Raw genomic sequence first — 20,143 nt, 5'->3', positions numbered from 1 at the left:
CAAAAAGACACCTCACAGGAAAGCTGTCAGAATTAAATGAGGGGACAGTTTTTCTAGTAGTCGTGTACAGATGTCAGAGCTAGACCATAAAGAAGGCTGAGCATCAAGGAATTGATGCTTTTGAAACTGTGGCACTGGAGAAGACTCTTGAGAATCCCTTAGATAGCAAGGAGATCAAACCAGTCAATCCTAAAGGAAATCAATCCTGAATATTCACTGGAAGGACTGATGTTGAAGCTCCAATACTTTGGCCACCTGATGCGAAGAGTCAGCTCACTGGTAAAGACTCTGATGCTGGGAAAGACTGAGGACAGAAGAAGTATGTGACAGAGGAGGAGATGGTTGGATGGCATCGCCAACTCAATGGATGAATTTAAGCAAACTCCAGAACAAAGTGAAGGACACGGAAGCCTGGCATGCTACAATCCATTGGGGTGGCAAAGAGTCGGACACAACTTAGCAAGTGAAAAGAGCATGGCACACAAAAGAAAGTTTTCTTCCCATCCTTCTGAAACAAAGCTCTGAAGTAAAACTTCAGACAACTCCTCTTTCTCTGGGTAGAAGATGAGACACCTTTCTCAGGGGTCTGATGGTTTTCCCAGGGCTCTAATGGAGAGCCTACAGATTATTTCTGGCAAACATTCTTGCTAGTTGCATGGATATTCCCTGCTACCACAGTGAAAAGTTTCAAGAACTTGAAAGGATTCTTTGCTGTATGTATCTATATTCTACCAGAGTTACTCAGATCTCTCTCCCCACCAGAGTAGGATCCTCAAAGAATAAAATGAGGAATGTATGCCAATACAGACTTTCACTTCAAGGCATTAATACAAGTGCACTATTAGTTAATAATGCAGAATCTGCAAAAACAGAGAAGCTAGATTAAAATAATTAAAACAAAAATTCTTTCCCCTACACATGGCAAAGGTTTTCCTCATCAAAGGATTAACTGACACACAACAGCTGTAGCAGTGAAAACAGAAATGAATCTTTAGCTTCTACCTCTGAGATTTACTCTCCTACAGCAGCTGGGGCAGCTGACAGACAAGCTGGAAAGTCATTTAGTTTGTGGCCTAAATTACAACTTTAATCCAACACCAGTTTAACACCTGCAGTCTAACCCAGTTATCTCTCTTCTGAACACCAAACTGGCCACAACGATGTCAGCAGGACAATGAGCCATGAAGGATCGCCACGGATTTGCTCAATTTGCAGGAAGAGGCCACATCTTGGCACAAAGCTGCCTGCAGCCAAGAGACCCAGAAGGCCACTAGAGCCCAGCCTCAGGAAGTCACTGATGGGAGATGCCTGTCTAGGTCAGGTACTGTTAAAGGGAGGTTTAGTGAAGCATGACGCCAAGCTGTTTGGCTTGCTAGGATCAAGCTAAATATTGAAAAGTCTAATCTTATTTGCTACTTCATTTCTTATTTTGTTTTCTCTCCCCCAACTCCTAATAACTACATACTCTTACCTTACTGAAAAAATACATTATCAGCACTCGTTTTGATAAGAAATTCTTAACCTAAGATGGAAGAAAAGGGAATTATCACATGAACAGTTCGATGCTACTCAAATATAATATTACACATTTCCAGGTTCTTCCAGACACTAACTTAAATGAAACACATCACACTTTACAAAGAAAGGTAAGGTAACTCACGTAAGTAAATACCTTTGTACTATAAATTGGGTAACCAAGACAGGCCATCTAATCTAAACTGCACTCCCATGTACACATGTCTAGCCTTCAAATTAGAGCCCGTCATAATCAAAAAGTAGTTCTGGTGATATTTCCTAAAACCATATTCTTTCTCAATTCTCTACAACTGTCCTACCCTTTAACCTCTTAATATTAATGCCAAAAAAGAGCATGTTTCCTCTATCATAAAAAAAAAAAAAACAGATCTTAAGACAGAAGTAGTTTTCTACTAGTTGACATTTAAAAGGAAAATAACTTTCTCAGTATTAAGTTAAAAGCTACATAACCCACCTGACTTGAAAGTAAATTCATGACACAGTAGTACTTACACACATAGAGCCACAGGTGCTGCTGGAGTTTTGTAGAATGCCTTCAGTTCTCCCTCTCTATTAACTGAGCATTCTATCAACAAACATGGTGTTATTTCTCCCACCTTAAAAAATAAAACCCTTCCCTGACCTCTCAACTTCCCCCAGCTATTCGCCCATTTCTCTGATCCCCTTACAGTCAATCTCCTTGAAAGATGTAGCTTCTCTGTGTCTTCCAGTTCCTCTCCCAGTCTCTCTGGGACCCACGCCAGTCAGGTATTCCTTGCTACTACTCCACCCAGTGGCTCTCGTCAAGGACTCAATGACCTCCATATTCCTAGCACACCAGTTCATTTTTAGTTTGAACCTCATGCTTCTTTTCAGACATAGCAGCATCTTTTCTGTTCAGCAGCATCTGACACTTCTGTCTGAAACACCCTTTTCTTGGTTCTTTCTCACCTTAATGGTGCTCGGTCTCCGTTGCTATTCCTCCTCATCTCCCAGACTTTGTCATCAAAGGGTTCCAGTTCTTGCATCTCTTTTCTTCTATATCTACACTCTCCAATAATTTTCATGGAGTCTCATGGCTTTCACGCTCTGATGACTTCCAAAATTTCAAATCTAACCTGGACTTTCCCTAGACTCCAGATACATGTCTAATATCTTATTCAGTATTTTTACTGGATTGTCTAGTATCTCAAAATTTCTATGCCTAAAATCAGACTCATGATTCCCTACCTCATCTCTATCAAATCTCTTTTCCAGAATCATCAGAAAGTTGCAACTCAATAAACTGCAACTACATTGTTTCAGATCCTCGGGCCAAAGCTTCAGAATCAACACTGATTCTTTCACACCACAACTAAACCATAAGCAAATCCTATCATACCTATCTTCAAAATACACCCTGACTTTGATCACATTTTAGTCTCCATCACCATCACTCAGGTCATAGATACCATCATCCAGATACCATTATCAGGTCACCAGATTCCTCTAACAGCTTTACTACTATCTCTCTGCTTCCACTCCTGCCCCCTGAGGATCTAGTCTCAACACAGCAGTACTTTCAAAATGTAAGGTTACATCATGTCATTCTTGTGGGTAAAACCATGCAGTAGTCATCCATGTCATTCAGAGAAAATTTCAGTCTTTAAAATAGCTAATGAGCCTGACAGGCTGTTCCAGGTGCCTGCTACCTCATCTCACCACGCAGAACTATAATACACGTGCTTGCTCAGCTATCTGCCCTCAGTTCAGTTCATTCAGTTGCTCAGTTGTGTCCAACTCTTTGCGATCCCATGAATCGCAGCATGCCAGGCCTCCCTGTCCATCACCAACTCCCAGAGTCTACCAAAACCCATGTCCATTGAGTCGGTGATGCCATCCGGCCATTTTATCCTCTGTCCCCTTCTCCTCCTGCCCCCAATCCCTCCCAGCATCAGGGTCTTTTCAAATGAGTCAACTCTTAGCATGAGGTGGCCAAAGTATTGCAGTTTCAGCTTCAGCATCATTCCTTCCAAAGAAATCCCAGGGTTGATCACCTTCAGAATGGACTGGTTGGATCTCCTTGCAGTCCAAGGGACTCTCAAGAGTCTTCTCCAACACCACAGTTCAAATGCATCAATTCTTCGGCGCTCAGCCTTCTTCAGAGTCCAACTCTCACATCCGTACACGACCACTGGAAAAACCATAGCCTTGACTAGGCAGACCTTTGTTGGCAAAGTGATGTCTCTGCTTTTCAATATGCTATCTAAGTTGGTCATAACTTTCCTTCCAAGGAGTAAGCATCTTTTAATTTCATGGCTGCAGTCACCATCTGCAGTGATTTTGGAGCCCAAAAAAATTAAGTCTGACACTGTTTCCACTGTTTCCCCATCTATTTCCCATGAAGTGATGGGACCAGATGCCATGATCCTAGTTTTCTGAATGTTGAGGTTTAAGCCAACTTTTTCACTCTCATCCTTCACTTTCATCAAGAAGCTTTTTAGTTCCTCTTCACTTTCTGCCATAACGGTGGTGTCGTCTGCATATCTGAGGTTATTGATATTTCTCCCAGCAATGAAAACATACAGTCAGGGACTTTTGTTTGCTGTTTTCCCAGTATCTAAAAACACACCCAGTGTATATGAAGAAATCAATAAATACCTCTTAAATGAAATAATTCATAGATCAAAGGCATTGATTGCATTAGGTTAAGCCATATGAACTTGTAATTTGTATAACTCAAAACCAAATACTAATAATTTCATATGGGTCAATTTAATATATGAAGCATCCTCAAAGTTCTATTTATTCCTGATGGCTTACTTATGTGAGATCCTTGATGTTCTCAATGCTATATGTAAATATAAATCCTATACCCATATCATCCTACCTGTTCACGTTTATTCTGAATCCATGAGTAAATCACATTGGGCTGTCTCACTGTCTTACCCTCAGCACTAACAGAGGTAGATGGAGAAGGATTAGAAAATTCAGTCATTTGCTGATCTACAAAAAAAAAAAAAAAAAAAAACAAGAAGGCAAAAACTTAGGCTGTATGATTCTCTACAGCTATGACATTTCAAATTTTAGAAAATAAACGGTCCTCACCAGAAGCTGAAGTCCATAATCTTGGCCCTCTTCTTGTGAGCTGAGGACTTCGAGGTGACCCATAGCTTGTGTTTACATCAAAAATTCCAGCCATCCGGTTCACTACACTAGAGCCAAATGGGGTGGCCAGGGGACTTGCAACATCAGGTGTAGATAACTTTGAGGAGAACAGTGATGTCTTAATTAATGATGGCACTGAAGTCCGAGGCATCTGGCTAGATTTGGGGGTCTGAAATGCAGTTTCTTCTGTAAAAGAACAGATCCAGTGCTGAGAAGAGGCAATCTGATGGAAGTAGGCCAGAGAGGAGGTTCTCAAATTTTACACATCTCAATTCTTTGTTTAACATATTTAACCAAGACTCAGTAGATTGTTTCCACCTAGGTTTACAATTTTAACACCCAGATTTTACTACTGCAACTTGGTGACCACTTAAGGAACTTTATACATCTTTTTCTGTTAGACTGGTTCAGCCTCTCTCGGTTTTTTACCCTACAGATACCTTCATCTTCAAGGTCAATTTCTCCAACTCTAAGCTGCACTGAACGAATTTATATTTTATATTTAAATGGCAACAACTTTACTGCATTAGTATATGCCCTGGGTTACTGTATATTCTTACTGTAACCATTACTTGGCTAAATCAAATCTATAGTGTGAAAATGTACAGAGCAGTAACCTTATCTCATTTTCCACAGAGTTCTTTAAAGTTAACAAAAGTCACACCAGTGATTAACTTGTCCAGGATATCTATACATCTGTTCTGTAAACAGCTTCTTCAAAAATTATCTTATAACTCTACCAATTATACAGTCTCTTGTACAAAAATAATATCTTTCTGCCACTCCAGCACAAAGCACAAAGACAATAAATTATACTAGTATTCTATCTTTTTAATAAAACTGGCATAAGACACTAAACATTTATACGAACCAAATTTTCACGACATGACTTTTTAAGAGTAAATGACAATAAGAAATAGCTAAAGAATCAATTTAAAAATTAAAACTGGTGGGTTTTTTTGTTTTTTAATATATTTTTTTAAATTCTATTTATTTATTTGACTTTGCCAAGTCTTAGCTCCCATACTCAGGATCTTTGATCTTCATTGCAGCATGTGGGATCTACTTCCCCAACCAGGGATTGAACCCAGGTCCCCTGAATTAGGAGCACAGTCCTAGTCACCAGACCACCAGGAAGTCCCAAGATCAGTGCTTTTAAGTTTTGTAATTATTCCTCAAAATAAAGGCAAATTGTGACTGATGGGATATGACAACAATTTAAAGAAATGACTAATCCATATTTGCTCAGACCCAGGATCCCCCCAACTCAGAATTACAATGATCTTTCTAAAATGCTAATTTAATGAAACTGTAACTATTCAAATCCTCTAAGGGCTCCACATCTTTACAGGACCAACTTTAACTCCTCCTTTCGTTATCAAGCATCACCCTACTCCTTCAGACTTCCTTTTAATAGTCACACTGTCTTGTCATCGTTTGTGTGCCTCCAGCTAAAAGGTCAGGCCCAAGAATGTTTCTGCCTCTTTGATTCTCTGGTAGTGCTTGGTACATGGCAGTCATTCAATGAATACTTGTTGAATAAATAAATGCTAATCTGAATGTTGATAACATCTGAAACACAGTAGAATCTTTTAAAACGTGACATTCATGAACTTATCTAAATCACTTTTCTTCTGCAATCTGTTTGTGGTCTATAAAGCCAGCAGAATAATGAAATCAAAGTCAGAGATATGTTTCCTTTGGCCCATATAGTGATTTTTTTACATATCAAGATTAGTTGTCAATGTTTAAAAAGTGATAGATTTCCCCCAAAACTTCTTCAGCTGTCTCTTTAAAAGAAAAAAAGAAAAAGACCAGTTCAGATTGTTGTTGTTCACTCAGTCCTACTCTTTGCCCCATGGACTGCAGTACACCAAGCTTCCCTGTCCATCACCATCTCCCGGAGTTTGCTCAAACACATGACCATCGAGTCGGTGATGCCATCCAACCATCTCATCCTCTGTTGTCCCCCTCTCCTCCTGTCTTCAATCCTTCCCAGCATCAGGGTCTTTTCCAATGAGTCGGCTCTTCAAATCAGCTGGCCAAAGTATTGGAGCTTCAGCATCAGTCCTTCCAATGAATATTCAGGATTGATTTCCTTTAGGACTGACTGGTTTGATCTCCATGCTGTCTAAGGGACTCTCAAGACTCTTCTCCAACACCACAGTTCAAAAGCATCAATTCTTCAGTGCTCAGCCTTCTTTATGGTTCCACTCTCACATCTATACACAACTACTGGAAAAACCATAGCTTTGACTATAAGGACCTTTGTCGGCAAAGTGATATCTCTGCTTTTTAACATGCTATGTTTGTCATAGCTTTTTTTCCAAGGAGCAAGTGTCTTTTAACTTTATGGCTACAGTCACTATCTGCAGTGACTCTGGAGCCCAAGAAAATAAAGTTTGTCACTGTTACGATTGTGTCCCCATCTATTTGCCATGAAGTGGGAGATGGTGATGGGCAGGGAGGCCTGGCGTGCTGCAATTCACAGGGTCGCAAAGAGTCAGACACGACTGAGCGACTGAATTGAACTAACTGATGGGACTGGATGCCATGATCTTAGTTTTTTGAATGTTGAGTTTTAAGCCAGCTTTTTCACTCTCCTCTTTCACCTTCATCAAGAGGCTTTTTAGTTCCTCTTTACTTTCTGCCATAAGGGTGGTGTCATCAGCATATCTGAGGTTATTGATATTTCTCCTGGCAATCTTGATTCCAGCTTGTGCTTTATCCAGACTGGCATTTCACATGATATACTCTGCATCTAAGTTAAATAAGCAGGGTGACAATATACAGCTTTGACGTACTCCTTTCCCAATTTGGAACCAGTATGTTGTTCTTGGTTCTAACTGCTGCTTCTTGACCCACATCCAGATTTCTCAGGAGACAGGTAAGGTGGTCTGGTATTCCCAGCTCTTTAAGAATTTTCCACAGTTTGTTGTGATCCACACAGTCAAAGGCTTTAGAATAGTCACTTCAGTGACTATTCAGTCACTTCTGCTTCAGCAGAAGTAGATGTTTTTCTGGAATTCTCTTGCTTTTTCTGTGATCCAGCAGATCTTGGCAATTTGATCTCTGGTTCCTCTGCCTTTTCTAAACCCAACTTGTTTATCTGGAAGTTCTTGATTCACATACTGTTAAAGCCTAGCTTGAAGGATCTTGAGTATTACCTTGCTAGCATGTGAAATGAGTGCAAGTGTGCAGTAGTTTGAACATTCTTTGGCATTCTTTCTTTGGGACTGGAATGAAAACTGACTTTTTCCAGTTCTGTGGCCACTGCTGAGTTTTCCAAGTTTGCTGGCATATTGAGTGCAGCACTTTCACAGCATATTCTCTTAGGATTTGAAATAGCTCAGCTGGAATTCCATCACCTCCACTAGCTTTGTTCATAGTGATGTTTCCTAAGCCCCACTTGACTTTGTACTCCAGGATATCTGGCTCTAGATGAGTAATTACACCATCATGGTTATCTGGGCTGTTAAGATTTTTTTGTATAGCTCTTCTGTATATTCTTGCTGCCTTGTCTTAATATCTTTGCTTCTGTTAGGTCCATACTGCTTCTGTCTTTTATCATGGCCATCCTTGCATGAAATGTTCCCTTGATATCTGCAATTTTCCTGAAGAGATCTCTAGTCTTTCCCATTCTACTGTTTTCCTGTATTTCTTTGCACTGTTGACTTAGGAAAGTTTTCTTACCTCTCTTTACTATTCTGTGGAACTCTGCATTCAGATGGGTATATCTTTCCTTTTCTCCTTTGCCTTTTGTTTCTCTTTTTTTCTCAGTTATTTGTAAGGCCTCCTCAGACAATCATTTTGCATTTTTGCATTTCTTCTTCTTGGGGATGGTTTTGATAACTGCCTCCTGTACAATGTTACAAACCTCCAGTATCAGAAGTTCAGATACTGGGCCCAAATTCTCATATGGGAACCATGGATCAAAGCTAACCCATAGTTTTCCATTTCAGATGAAGCTTATGCCCCAAGTTTACCATAGTCCTCACCCAGCAAGTTCTGCCCATTTTCTTTAAGTGCCTGGCTCCCAAGGCATCAGAACATTAAGTCTTTTTCTCAGTCTTACATTCCTAAGTATCACCTACTTAAGGTGTTTCATGAAATAGCATAGGTTCCTCCACCTCTACTTCTTCCTCTCAGCTTTCATCTTTCGAACATTTAGCTACCTTAAAACAATGAATGTGACAGCCCCATCCCTAAATCACTGAGTCACTTCAGTTACTTCTCTCTGGCACTCCAGCAATTTTTTACCTCTGGGATACTGCAATCAGAACAGCGTCCACTACTACTTGTAAAGATTCACTTGGCTCTGGGAGAAGGCAATGGCACCCCACTCCAGTACTCTTGCCTGGAAAATCCCATGGATGGAGAAGCCTGGTAGGCTGCAGTCCTTGGGATCACTGAGGATCAGACATGACTGAGCAACTTCACTTTCACTTTTCACTTTCACTTTTCACTTTCATGCATTGGAGAAGGAAATGGCAACCCACTCCAGTGTTCTTGCCTGGAGAATCCCAGGGACGGGGGAGCCTGGTGGGCTGCCGTCTATGGGGTCGTACAGAGTCAGACACGACTGAAGCGACTTAGCAGCAGCAGCAGCAGCAGGCTAAACTGAAGTCTTCTGGTTAATGACCCACACGTGTTAGCCTTTTTAACACTACCACCACAATGAACTTAATTTTTTCAATCTACAATGATACTCAGGCTGCCTTCTTGGTTCAGTACAATATCCCACATACTGGATCAATTCTGCCTAAAAATACATATTTCACACTCACATACAACGTAGTCCTTAGGTTAACTACTGTTGCCTTTCTTAGGAGACAGAGTGCACGTGCTGCCCCCTCTCTCAGTGTGAGGATTACCTGGGGAGACCGGCCTCTCAGGCCCCACTGGGTGCGGCGAAGGCACCACCCGCCCATTCGCAGCAGCGGCTTCCTGGCAGAGCACAAGTCTCTGAGTGATGTCGTTCAGAAGAGTCAAACACTCTCTTGAAATAGCTGTCCAGTTGTGGGGATGTCCACCTAAGAGGTCCAAAAACACCAGCTTTTAAAATGAAGATAATCTTATAGTATCCTCTCAAAATGGGGAGAAAGATCAATGAGACATGCTTATTACACTTTGCAGTAGGGCCCACTTTTCTACTATTAAGCCATTATTTATACTCAAGCCATCTAGTAACAGAAATTCCATAAATATTTGGGTGAAATAATTTTCCTAAGTCTACAAAATTTGCTATTTTACCATTAAAAAAAAAAAAAAAACCTCTCAAATTGATTGCCAAAATAAAGCCAAACACAGGAACACGATTTGAGTGAAACAGACCCAAGTTACTTCACTAGCAACACTGAACGGACCAAAGACTAAGGCACTGACCATGTCTAATGAGAGGCACCCCATGGCCCCCGTGACCTCTAAACTGCTATGGCTGGCCTACTGTGCTTCCCTACATTTTCATTTGCAAAAGAGCCCCTATCTGCTATTGTATCTACAGAAGTGACACATTATTTGATAGTGATCATACTTTATCCTTAGAGGGTTTATGAATCTGCTATCCTACGACTCTAAACTACTGTGATCCACACTCTTAATTCCTTTCTATCTTTTGATTTCTGAAACCTTTATCTCCTACAGCTGTCATGTAAAAACCAACTGTGCTTCACTGTGTTCAGAACAGCAGAGGAATCCACTGAAAACTGGTTTCTCCATCCTGGGTACCAAATAAATCATTCTCTCTGTGCTTAGGTCCCTCCTTAAATCTTTCCTTCTATTTACAGCTCAAAAGAGAAATACCACTTAACCTGAAAACAAACACAATACTTCAACAACAGGCCCCAGGATGTTTTATTCTGCTGTAACTTAGGACCACAAAGGAACTATTTCATGGTCCAATTACATTTTTTTCTTCCAGTTTTGAGACATAATTGACACACAGCACTGTATCAGGTTTAAGGTATATACAGCCTAATGATTTGATTTCCATACATCATGAAATGGTAATCACAGTAAGTTTCAGTTCAGTTCAGTTCAGTCGCTCAGTCGTGTCCGACTCTTTGCGACCCCATGAATCGCAGCACGCCAGGCCTCCCCGTCCATCACCAACTCCTGGAGTTCACTCAGACTCACGTCCATCAAGTTGGTGATGCCATCCAGCCATCTCATCCTCGGTCGTCCCCTTCTCCTCCTGCCCCCAATCCCTCCCAGCATCAGAGTCTTTTCAAATGAGTCAACTCTTCGCATAAGGTGGCCAAAGTACTGGAGCTTTAGCTTTAGCATCATTCCTTCCAAAGAAATCCCAAGGTTGATCTCCTTCAGAATGGACTGGTTGGACCTCCTTGCAGTCCAAGGGACTCTCAAGAGTCTTCTCTAACACCACAGTTCAAAAGCATCAATTCTTCGGCGCTCAGCCTTCTTCACATGACCACTGGAAAAACCATAGCCTTGACTAGACGGACCTTAGTCGGCAAAGTAATGTCTCTGCTTTTGAATATGCTATCTAGGTTGGTCATAACTTTTCTTCCAAGGAGTAAGTGTCTTTTAATTTCATGGCTGCAATCACGATCTGCAGTGATTTTGGAGCCCAAAAAAATAAAGTCTGACACTGTTTCCACTGTTTCCCCATCTATTTCCCATGAAGTGATGGGACCGGATGCCATGATCTTCGTTTTCTGAATGTTGAGCTTTAAGCCAAGTTTTTCACTCTCTTACTTTCTTCAAGAGGCTTTTTAGGTCCTCTTCACTTTCTGCCATAAGGGTGGTGTCATCTGCATATCTGAGGTTATTGATATTTCTCCCCGCAATCTTGATTCCAGCTTGTGTTTCTTCCAGTCCAGCGTTTCTCATGATGTACTCTGCATAGAAGTTAAATAAGCAGGGTGACAATATACAGCCTTGACGTACTCCTTTTCCTATTTGGAACCAGTCTGTTGTTCCATGTCCAGTTCTAACTGTTGCTTCCTGGCCTGCATACAGACTTCTCAAGAGGCAGGTCAGTAAGTTTAGCGAACATCAATCATCTCTGACAGATACAAATTAAACAAATAGAAAAAAAACTATTTTCCTTGTGATGAAAACTCTTAGGATTTACACTCAATATCTTTCATATATAATATACAGCAGTGTTAATTATATTTATCCTATTGCACATACATCCCTAGTACTTATTTATATTATAACTGAGAGTTTGTGCTTTTTGATTGCCTTCATCTAATTCTCTCTCCTCTATCCTTCACCTCTGGTAACCATAAATCTAATCTCTATTTCTGTGCCCAGTTAATAATATGTCCTTTGGCAAAGAACAGGCCACCTTATTACAGTTTACTTGAATATCTGGTGAAAACATTTAGTGTATAAGGAATTCTTAAGTAAACCTAAGCCTACTAGAAAAGAATTGCTACAGTTAAGTTTTATAGCACCAGCAGTGGATTTTTTTTCATACTGGGAAAGATTGAGGGCAAAAGGAGAAGGGGGCCACAGAGGATGAGACGGTTAGATGGCATCACCAACTCAAAGGACATGAGTTTGAGCAAACTCAGGGAGATAGTGAAGGATAGGCAAGCCTGATGTGCTGCAGTTCACGGGGTGGCAGACAGTCGTATATGACTTGGCAACTGAACACCACAAAAGGAGAGGGGTGCTGATCCATTTATATTTTTATATAACTGGATTTTATTACCATGTAGCATGTAACTGTAGGTTTATTTTATAATGTGGGAATTGACAAGTTTGGCTAAATAATGAAGAGCTTATTAGAGAGAGATAAAGCCACCTGGTTCTGTCCCCACTGGTGCTAGGCTGGAAGGTTTTCTTCTAACAACTAGGCGGAGCATTACTGGCACAGCTGCAACCTTGAGGAGCTTGGCAAGTAACAATGGAGAAGAGTTCCAGAGTTGCCAAGAGCCTCCTTGGACGGATCACCATCAAATCTAGTTCCTTTTCACACTCCTTTTTACAGGGAGGCAAAGCAGCATGGCCGGAATAGGGACCTCTGCACTTAAGAGTCAAGCGACAGAATTTCTTAATTCCAACTCTTGACATTAACTTTATTAAGCCACTTAATCTCTCTTGAGACTTAGGTCCTCCATGAGAGAATCAGACCACTTGATTTTTAAGAAACTTTGTAGCATTAAAACTTCTGGGATTCTTAAAACTGTGCCTTTCTGCTCTAAAACTGGCAGCCTACCTCACAATTTCTTTAGGTGAAGGGAAGATGGGGGCTGAAAGAAATAACATAAAAGTTGAAAAATACTTTCCCTAGAAACATAATTTTTAACCACAACAATGTGAACACTTAGCTGTATAAAATTCAAATCGATACTTTAACAGACTCACTGATGCGTGATGTTTTAATAAATACATCTCACTCACCAAAAATTTAAAGTAGATTGCTTTCTGCACACACATACTCAATTCCTATTAGGTCTATTACTTTTAGCAATACCTGGTTGGCTAAGGCTAAAAACTTCTTGTCTTCGTGAAGGAGAATATTGAGAAAGCAACATCAGGTCCTGCAGGGCCAAATACTGAAAGGAAAGAAAGTACACATTATTTAAATTTTTATCCTCTATATAAAATCTTATTTATTAATGGGGCTCAACACTACATATCTAAGGGGAAATCAGCTTTTTCATGAAGGGAAGACTTTGCAGAACCATAACTTTTCCTTTAAGACTTTCACTTTCCTGCCTCTACCCTCCGTAGGCTACCCTAGTCACTATGGGCTCCAGCTACCAAGGAATTAGAGAAAGGAACTGTGTTCCTTTCCACCTTATGGTGGGAAACATAAACATCACTTCCTCCTGGAACTTCCCTGGCCTCCCTGACGAAAACATACTCACACAGCTCTCACCTGCTCTGCTTACTGTAACATATATTAAGTGCCTACTTACTTGTCTCACCTGGTACCAGCCACTAAGCTGTGAGGCAGGGACAACACCTTGCTCACTACCATATCCAAAGGTAGTACCCAGCAAGCAGTAGATACACAACATACTCTGTGCTTTTTTATGATAGATCTTCATTTTGTTCCCTGACAAACCACTTCACTCATCATTCAAGACACCACCCCTTCTGTGAAGGTTTCCTGTCTGGGTCCCAAGCAGAGTAAGTGGTTCCCGTTGCACTTATCACAGTAAATCTTCATTAGTTTGTGTATCTGCCTTAGCCGTTAGGTTGTGCTTTGTCTTATTTATCATTATACCCTAAGCAACTAGCAGTGGCTGACATATGCCCAATAATTACAGATCTGTTAAATAACCAAATGAGTATCTGATATTTTTGTTTATCTAATAAACTAAGTATAATTGATATTTAAGGGTAATTAGAACCTCAGTGGGTCGTTTTCTTATTAGTTTACAACTTTTCTAGAGTATAATCCAAACTCTAGGTTCTACTTTAATTCTTTTTTAAGTACTATGAACTCTTAACAAAATCACATATATTATAGTTCTACTTTAAAATTTCAAAATCAAAATAATTTATTCTCACTTAGGTTGATTTAGAAACATGTTACAAATTCTTTAGACTTTTGATTAAAATTTGTTTCAGATTATCATTATTCAAACTTTAAGACAGTTCATTAACTATGTACTCTGATCATAATAAACTTTCTTTGACCACAATAGTCAACAATACTACGTGAGTGAAAATATTTCCTAATCCAGTGACTAAAAAAAAGTGTTTTGTTTTGCTACCATGAGGAATTTGTGAAAAACCAATGTATATCATTGTATATCATTATATTTCATACTTGAAATATTTTTCTCTCTCTCCTAAACATAGAAATAGTCTAGCTTATACACATACACTGCAATATATATTTGCATTTTAGTCACCTGGAATGGAAGTTGGAAAAAGTAATAACATTCAATGTAGCATGTAGGTGACTTTTACAATACTTTTTACAGGATTAGAATATTCTAGACCTTCAAAAAATATAAATATGTTAAATACGAAGATCATTCCGTAAGATAAGTTAGAGATGACTGTGTAAAGACACAAAATGCACAGCTCTGGTACCTTTATGATGAGGGGAGGATTGCTGTTTAAAACTTTTGGGAGGCAGTCATCTGAGTCTTCTGAAAATGGTGGTTGAACAGGGAACAGATGAGCCTATCAAATATAATTAAATATAAAGACTATGCAATGTCTTGTTTTCATGACAAATTACATTCAGTATATTAGCACTAATGACATTCAGTATATTTAGCACTATTTGGAATTCATTATAAAAAAGACAAGACACCAAATTTAACATCTTTAGTGTTCCTTACAAAAACAGCCAGCATTAAAATTATATATACTCAAATATACTATCTTCTAAAATGTTACTTTCCCAAAATTACTGGATCCCTGGCTTCCAATAATAGAAACAAATTTAAGAAAAAAAAATTCTCTGAAGCCACTGAAGGATACAAATCTACAGAAATGGTAAAATAAAACAGAAACACTCATTTTCTAAGACGAACATTTGAATGATGAAGACCATGCTACTCCTATTCATTTAAAATCATTTTTTCAATATAAATTCTAAAATTTCCTTCAAAGAATATATATTTTTATTGCCTTATATTTAAATATTTTAACAGTACCTATATCAATAGCATATAAAATTAATTGAAATGCAGGCCAATCTAGTATACACTCAATAGAGAAATGGAAACTTTCCAAAGAGAATTACACTAGAGATAACTCATAGCAAGTTTAACTAACTGTTCATTCAGTTTAGTTTTCTAACATTATAAATACTAATACTTTTCCTCAGGAAAAAACAAAAACAAAAACACTATAATTAAATGATGGTTATAACTGACACATTTTTTGTGAAGTCTCAGGAAAAAACCAAAACCCAACTTCACAAAATGGCTTTGGACACAACATGCTGATGAGTGTGCTACCAAACCTAAACCTCTGCGCTCCAAAACAGAGAAGTACGGACCGAAACTCAACACTCACCTCTGTGGCATAGATTCTGAAGAGCAGCCATGAGATGTACCAAGTCATCAGGACAAAGACACCACACAGCCAGACGTGGTAGAGTAACGAGAGATTCAAGAGGCCACTCACAGTGTCAAGGGGCCTATGAAACTGCCTACGAAAACAGAAATCACTATTTAATCCTGTGGGAAGACTACAGTCTAAGCATTTAAGAGACCTGGGGCCCCATGCTGAGAAGCAAATCCTATTTCTAAACAGTAATGTTGACAAACTCCTCCTCTTTTGTACTCTATACAGTTCTCTCACTAATACGTTCTTATAAAGTGCACAAGGGAGCCTTGAGGGAAGAGTAGGCCTAAACTAGCTCTCAGTTTCTTGCATTTCAAATCCTCAGTGTCATTTTCTATGACAGAGCAAGACTCCCCAAGAGGCTGGGTACAATTTAGTATTGTTGTTTTGTAGCTTGATACTTAAAAACCATTCAACAAGATCAGCACCTCTCCTGGACCAGATTTCAACTCTATCTGTATATGCATAAACAGTTTCATTAATAGTTAAGGGCACAAAGTACTATCTAAAAATAACAAACTCTACTTTTCAATCAATTTAAGAAACTCTGTTAGAATGCTAAATAAAGAGAACACAGGCAATCTTACCAAAACCTTGAACAGCTCAATTTGCAACACCATCATAATTCTACAGACACTTAGCAACTGTGAAAACAGGAGTGGAACTCCTGACTCTGCTATTTGTAAATGCTGTGATTTTGTTAATCACTTGACCTAACCTACCCTCAGTTTCCTCATCCATATGGTGGCATAATCTCTTCTTCTATCTCTTAGGGCTTTTAGGTGATTTACAACAGTTTATGTTAGGGGTGCCCAGCCTAGTACTTGACACTCCTTGGGGCTGGGAGAGGGAAGGGGGGAAATAATGTTTTTTTATGCTTTTAAATAAACATTACTGAGGACCTGGCCAACATTAAGACCATAATACCATACATTGCCATAGAAGCAAAACATTTTTTAAGGGAAAAGAGGAAAAAAGCATTATATTACATGTCTATCAAATATCATTCTTTTTCTATTTGACCAAGTTTAAAATCTGGGCTAACATAATAAGTGACCTGCCCATTTGGTTTCATATCTAGTGATTAAGCAGAAGACAAAAGTAAATTTTACCAAGAAACTTTTACAAGTTAGGAAATGAAATCTACTGTGCAGAAATCATAATATCTCAAACATTTGTAAATGTCAATATTTTCACTTCTCAAAAGTGGTAGTAGTTAAGGGACCTCCCTGGTGGTCCAGTGGCTAAGATTCCATGCTCCCAATGCAGGGGGCCCAGGTTCGATTTCTGGTCAGGGAGCTAGATCTCACATGCCACAACTAAGACCTGGCACCATCAAATAAGTAAAGAAATATTTTTTAAAAAGACAATGAAAGTGTTATTTTTTTTTAAGTGGTAGTAATTAGGATCATACAAAAAGTATCATGGTGGAATAACCAATAATTAAAAGAACAAATAGTAATAGAGGAGTTTGTATTTTTTTGCCAAATAAAAATTAAAGCTTTACCTATGTGCAAAGTGCATGTAGAAACAACTGGAACAATAAGCCCCAGTGCTGTCACTGCACTGCTACTGAGGAACTTCAGCTGGCCACATGACTCAACTCAAATCTGGTTTCCACACAGGCACAATTAAGAGTAAAACCACAGTATGGTGCTTCTCTACTATAACATAGTATAGAATGATTATTGAGGAGAGAAGCAAGAGAGGCATGCCTGTAGAACTCAAGTCCACTTATATAAAAGCTATATCTAACGAAAAAGGAATCATCACTGCTTATTTTGGGGGAAAGGAACTGGGTGACTAGAAACTGGTCCAACAGAGTCACTGTACACCCTTCTATATACCATTGGGACTTTAAATTATGTGAACTATATACATATATTAAAAAATGAATACAATTCTTTTAATAATATTTTTTTGGCCATGCTGCATGTGGGATCTTAGTTCCCCAACCAGGGATTGAACCCATGCCCTCTGCATTGAAAACATGAAGCTGTAACCACTAGATTGCCAGGGAAGCCTCTGAATACAATTTTCTTTCACATAAAGGCTAAATTTAAATAAAACATCTGGAAAGTAGCAAACAACTAAAAGAATAGAAACAATTAAGATAATTAAAATTAGACTTTTCATGTGACACTTACTTATCTACCTGAAGGTCCATGGCAGTGCTAATCCAAGCTTTTGGAATATGACCTGAGAGGGGGAAGAAAAAAAATACCATGCTATAATCATATAAAATTAACAAAATAAACCATTATGCTTTGGAATATGAGACTGATGAGATGACCAAGTAGACACAAAGACCTCAGTCAAAATGCTAGAGTTGGATTAGGAATGGGCAGCAAAATAGTTTCTAGACAGCCCTTGCTTTTCACGATTTCTTTGGAAGGAATGATGCTGAAGTTGAAAGATCCTGATGCTGGGAAAGATTGAGGGCAGGAGGAGAAGGGGACGACAGAGGATGAGATGGCTGGATGGCATCACAGACTCGATGGACGTGAGTCTGAGTGAACTCCGGGAGTTGGTGATGGACAGGGAACCCTGGCGTGCTGCGATTCATGGGGTCGCAAAGAGTCGGACACGACTGAGCGACTGAACTGAACTGAACATATACATATTTCAGTTACTATAGTTTAATTAAATAACACCAGCTCTCAACAACACAATTCAAATTTCAGTTACTGGCATCAGCTGTATGCAACTGAATACAGTACTCTAGCTTTTCAGCAGTACACAAATCAGCATACAGACAACAGCTGGACGTTGTTTTTTTCAGTCTGTTAGTGATGAGTCACATCTCTTAGTTCTGGCACAGACAGCAAAGCATATAGTTGTGTTGCCTCCGTATCTCCCATGATAAATGCTCATGACATTTTACAAAAACGAAAAACTGAAAGAGGAAAACTGGACAAAAAGACTAAAGTGCAACAAAGAAAGGGAAAGTGTTAATACTGAAAATAAAATCTGAATGAAACACAACGGGAATGACAGAAGAATCAGCTGACCATGGATATGCTGACACAGCTGCTATGTCAGCCCAAAGGGTACCAGCCAGGCTGACTGCAGTAGGTTAATAAAAAAACAATAAAGTGTTAACATTAAAATGACAACAATCCATTTTTCTACATGCTTTTAATAGTTAACTAAAAATTTTAACAGTGGACAACAGAATGGCCTATACACAAATAGAACAATTTTATAAAATTATTCCACAGAAAAAAGTAGGACCAGGAAATGTTCAGAAACAGTCTGAAAAGAGTATTTATTTTAGAATGCTGGATTTTGTTTATATTAATGTGTTGCTATTTGCATTAAAGTCTTCCATTCAACTTGTACTGTTCATTATACTAAATAAGCTGCATCTTTGTGCTTGAAATTCACGTTAGTATATTCTATAATTTATTTGCGTGTATAATCAGTTGCTCAGTCATGTCCAACTCTTCGCAACCCACCAGGCTCCTCTGTCCATGGAATTTTCCAGGCAAAAGAATACTAGAGTGGGTTGCCCTTTCCTACTCCAGGGAATCTTCCCAACCCAGGAATCAAACCAGAATCTCTTGCACCTTCCTGAACTGGCAGGTGGATTCTAAACCACTGCGCCACCTGTGAAGCCTCATAATATTCCTTGAGCAACAAGATATTTCTGTCATTTTAGTTATTGTTGTTCAGTCACTAAGTCATATTTGACTCTTACAACCCCATGAACTGCGGCACGCCAGACTTCCCTGTCCTTCACTATCTCTGGAGTTTCCTCAAACTCATGTCCGTTGTCCGTTGAGTTGGTACTGCTGTCCAACCATGTCATCCTCTGTTGCCCGCTTCTCCCCCTGACCTCAATCTTTCCCAGAATCAGGGTCTTTCCCAGTGAGTTGGCTCTTCACATCAGATGACCCAAAGTACTGGAGCTTCAGCATCAGTCCTTCCAGTAAATAATCAGGGTTTATTTTCTTTAGGATTGAACTTACAGAAAATTACAAAAATGTTATAAAAAGGAATATGTTATTATAATGACCAAATGATATATAATATTTTCTTTTTTAAAGAATATATTTTTTATGAGATAAAAACACATAAAACATCATCATAAAAAAAGAAAAAAAAATCTATCATCATAACCTTTGGGGCCTTGTCATATAACAGATCTCCAGATCTGTTTTACCTTGTAAAACTGAAATTCTATATCCATTGAAGAGAAGTGAAAAACAAGGAAGAAAGGGAAAGATATGCCCAAACAAATGCAGAGTTCCACAGAATAGCAAGGAGAGATAAGAAAACCTTCTTGAATGAATAATGCAAAGTAGTAGAAGAAAACAGCAGAATGGGAAAGACTAGAGATCTTTTCAGGAAAATTGCAGATTATCAAGGGAACACTTGCAAGAATGGGCATGATAAAGAACAGAAAAGCTAAGGACTTGATAGAAGCAGAAGAGATTAAGAAGAGGTGGCAAGAATACATAGAAGA

General features: G+C 39.0%; 1 protein-coding gene across 2 annotated transcripts in view; it reads right to left on the bottom strand.

Annotated features, from left to right (window-relative positions):
* The window catches only part of NDC1 (NDC1 transmembrane nucleoporin), a 60,162-nt gene that overhangs the window by 21,653 nt on the left and 18,366 nt on the right, over nt 1-20,143 (bottom strand). For both annotated transcript variants that reach the window (XM_040231102.1, XM_040231103.1), the window contains exons 7-14: nt 17,823-17,874; nt 15,625-15,760; nt 14,689-14,781; nt 13,112-13,193; nt 9,537-9,695; nt 4,603-4,848; nt 4,385-4,500; nt 1,472-1,522 (exon numbers count right to left, since the gene is read on the bottom strand). In XM_040231102.1, the coding sequence (XP_040087036.1) occupies nt 1,472-1,522; nt 4,385-4,500; nt 4,603-4,848; nt 9,537-9,695; nt 13,112-13,193; nt 14,689-14,781; nt 15,625-15,760; nt 17,823-17,874 (935 nt within the window). The remainder of the gene's footprint in view (nt 1-1,471; nt 1,523-4,384; nt 4,501-4,602; nt 4,849-9,536; nt 9,696-13,111; nt 13,194-14,688; nt 14,782-15,624; nt 15,761-17,822; nt 17,875-20,143) is intronic.

Source organism: Oryx dammah, unplaced genomic scaffold, assembly GCF_014754425.2.
Source record: "Oryx dammah isolate SB20612 unplaced genomic scaffold, SCBI_Odam_1.1 HiC_scaffold_28, whole genome shotgun sequence".
NCBI lineage: Eukaryota > Metazoa > Chordata > Mammalia > Artiodactyla > Bovidae > Oryx > Oryx dammah.
Note: the sequence above shows the minus strand (reverse complement) of the source record. Positions and strands in the feature narration are given on the sequence as shown.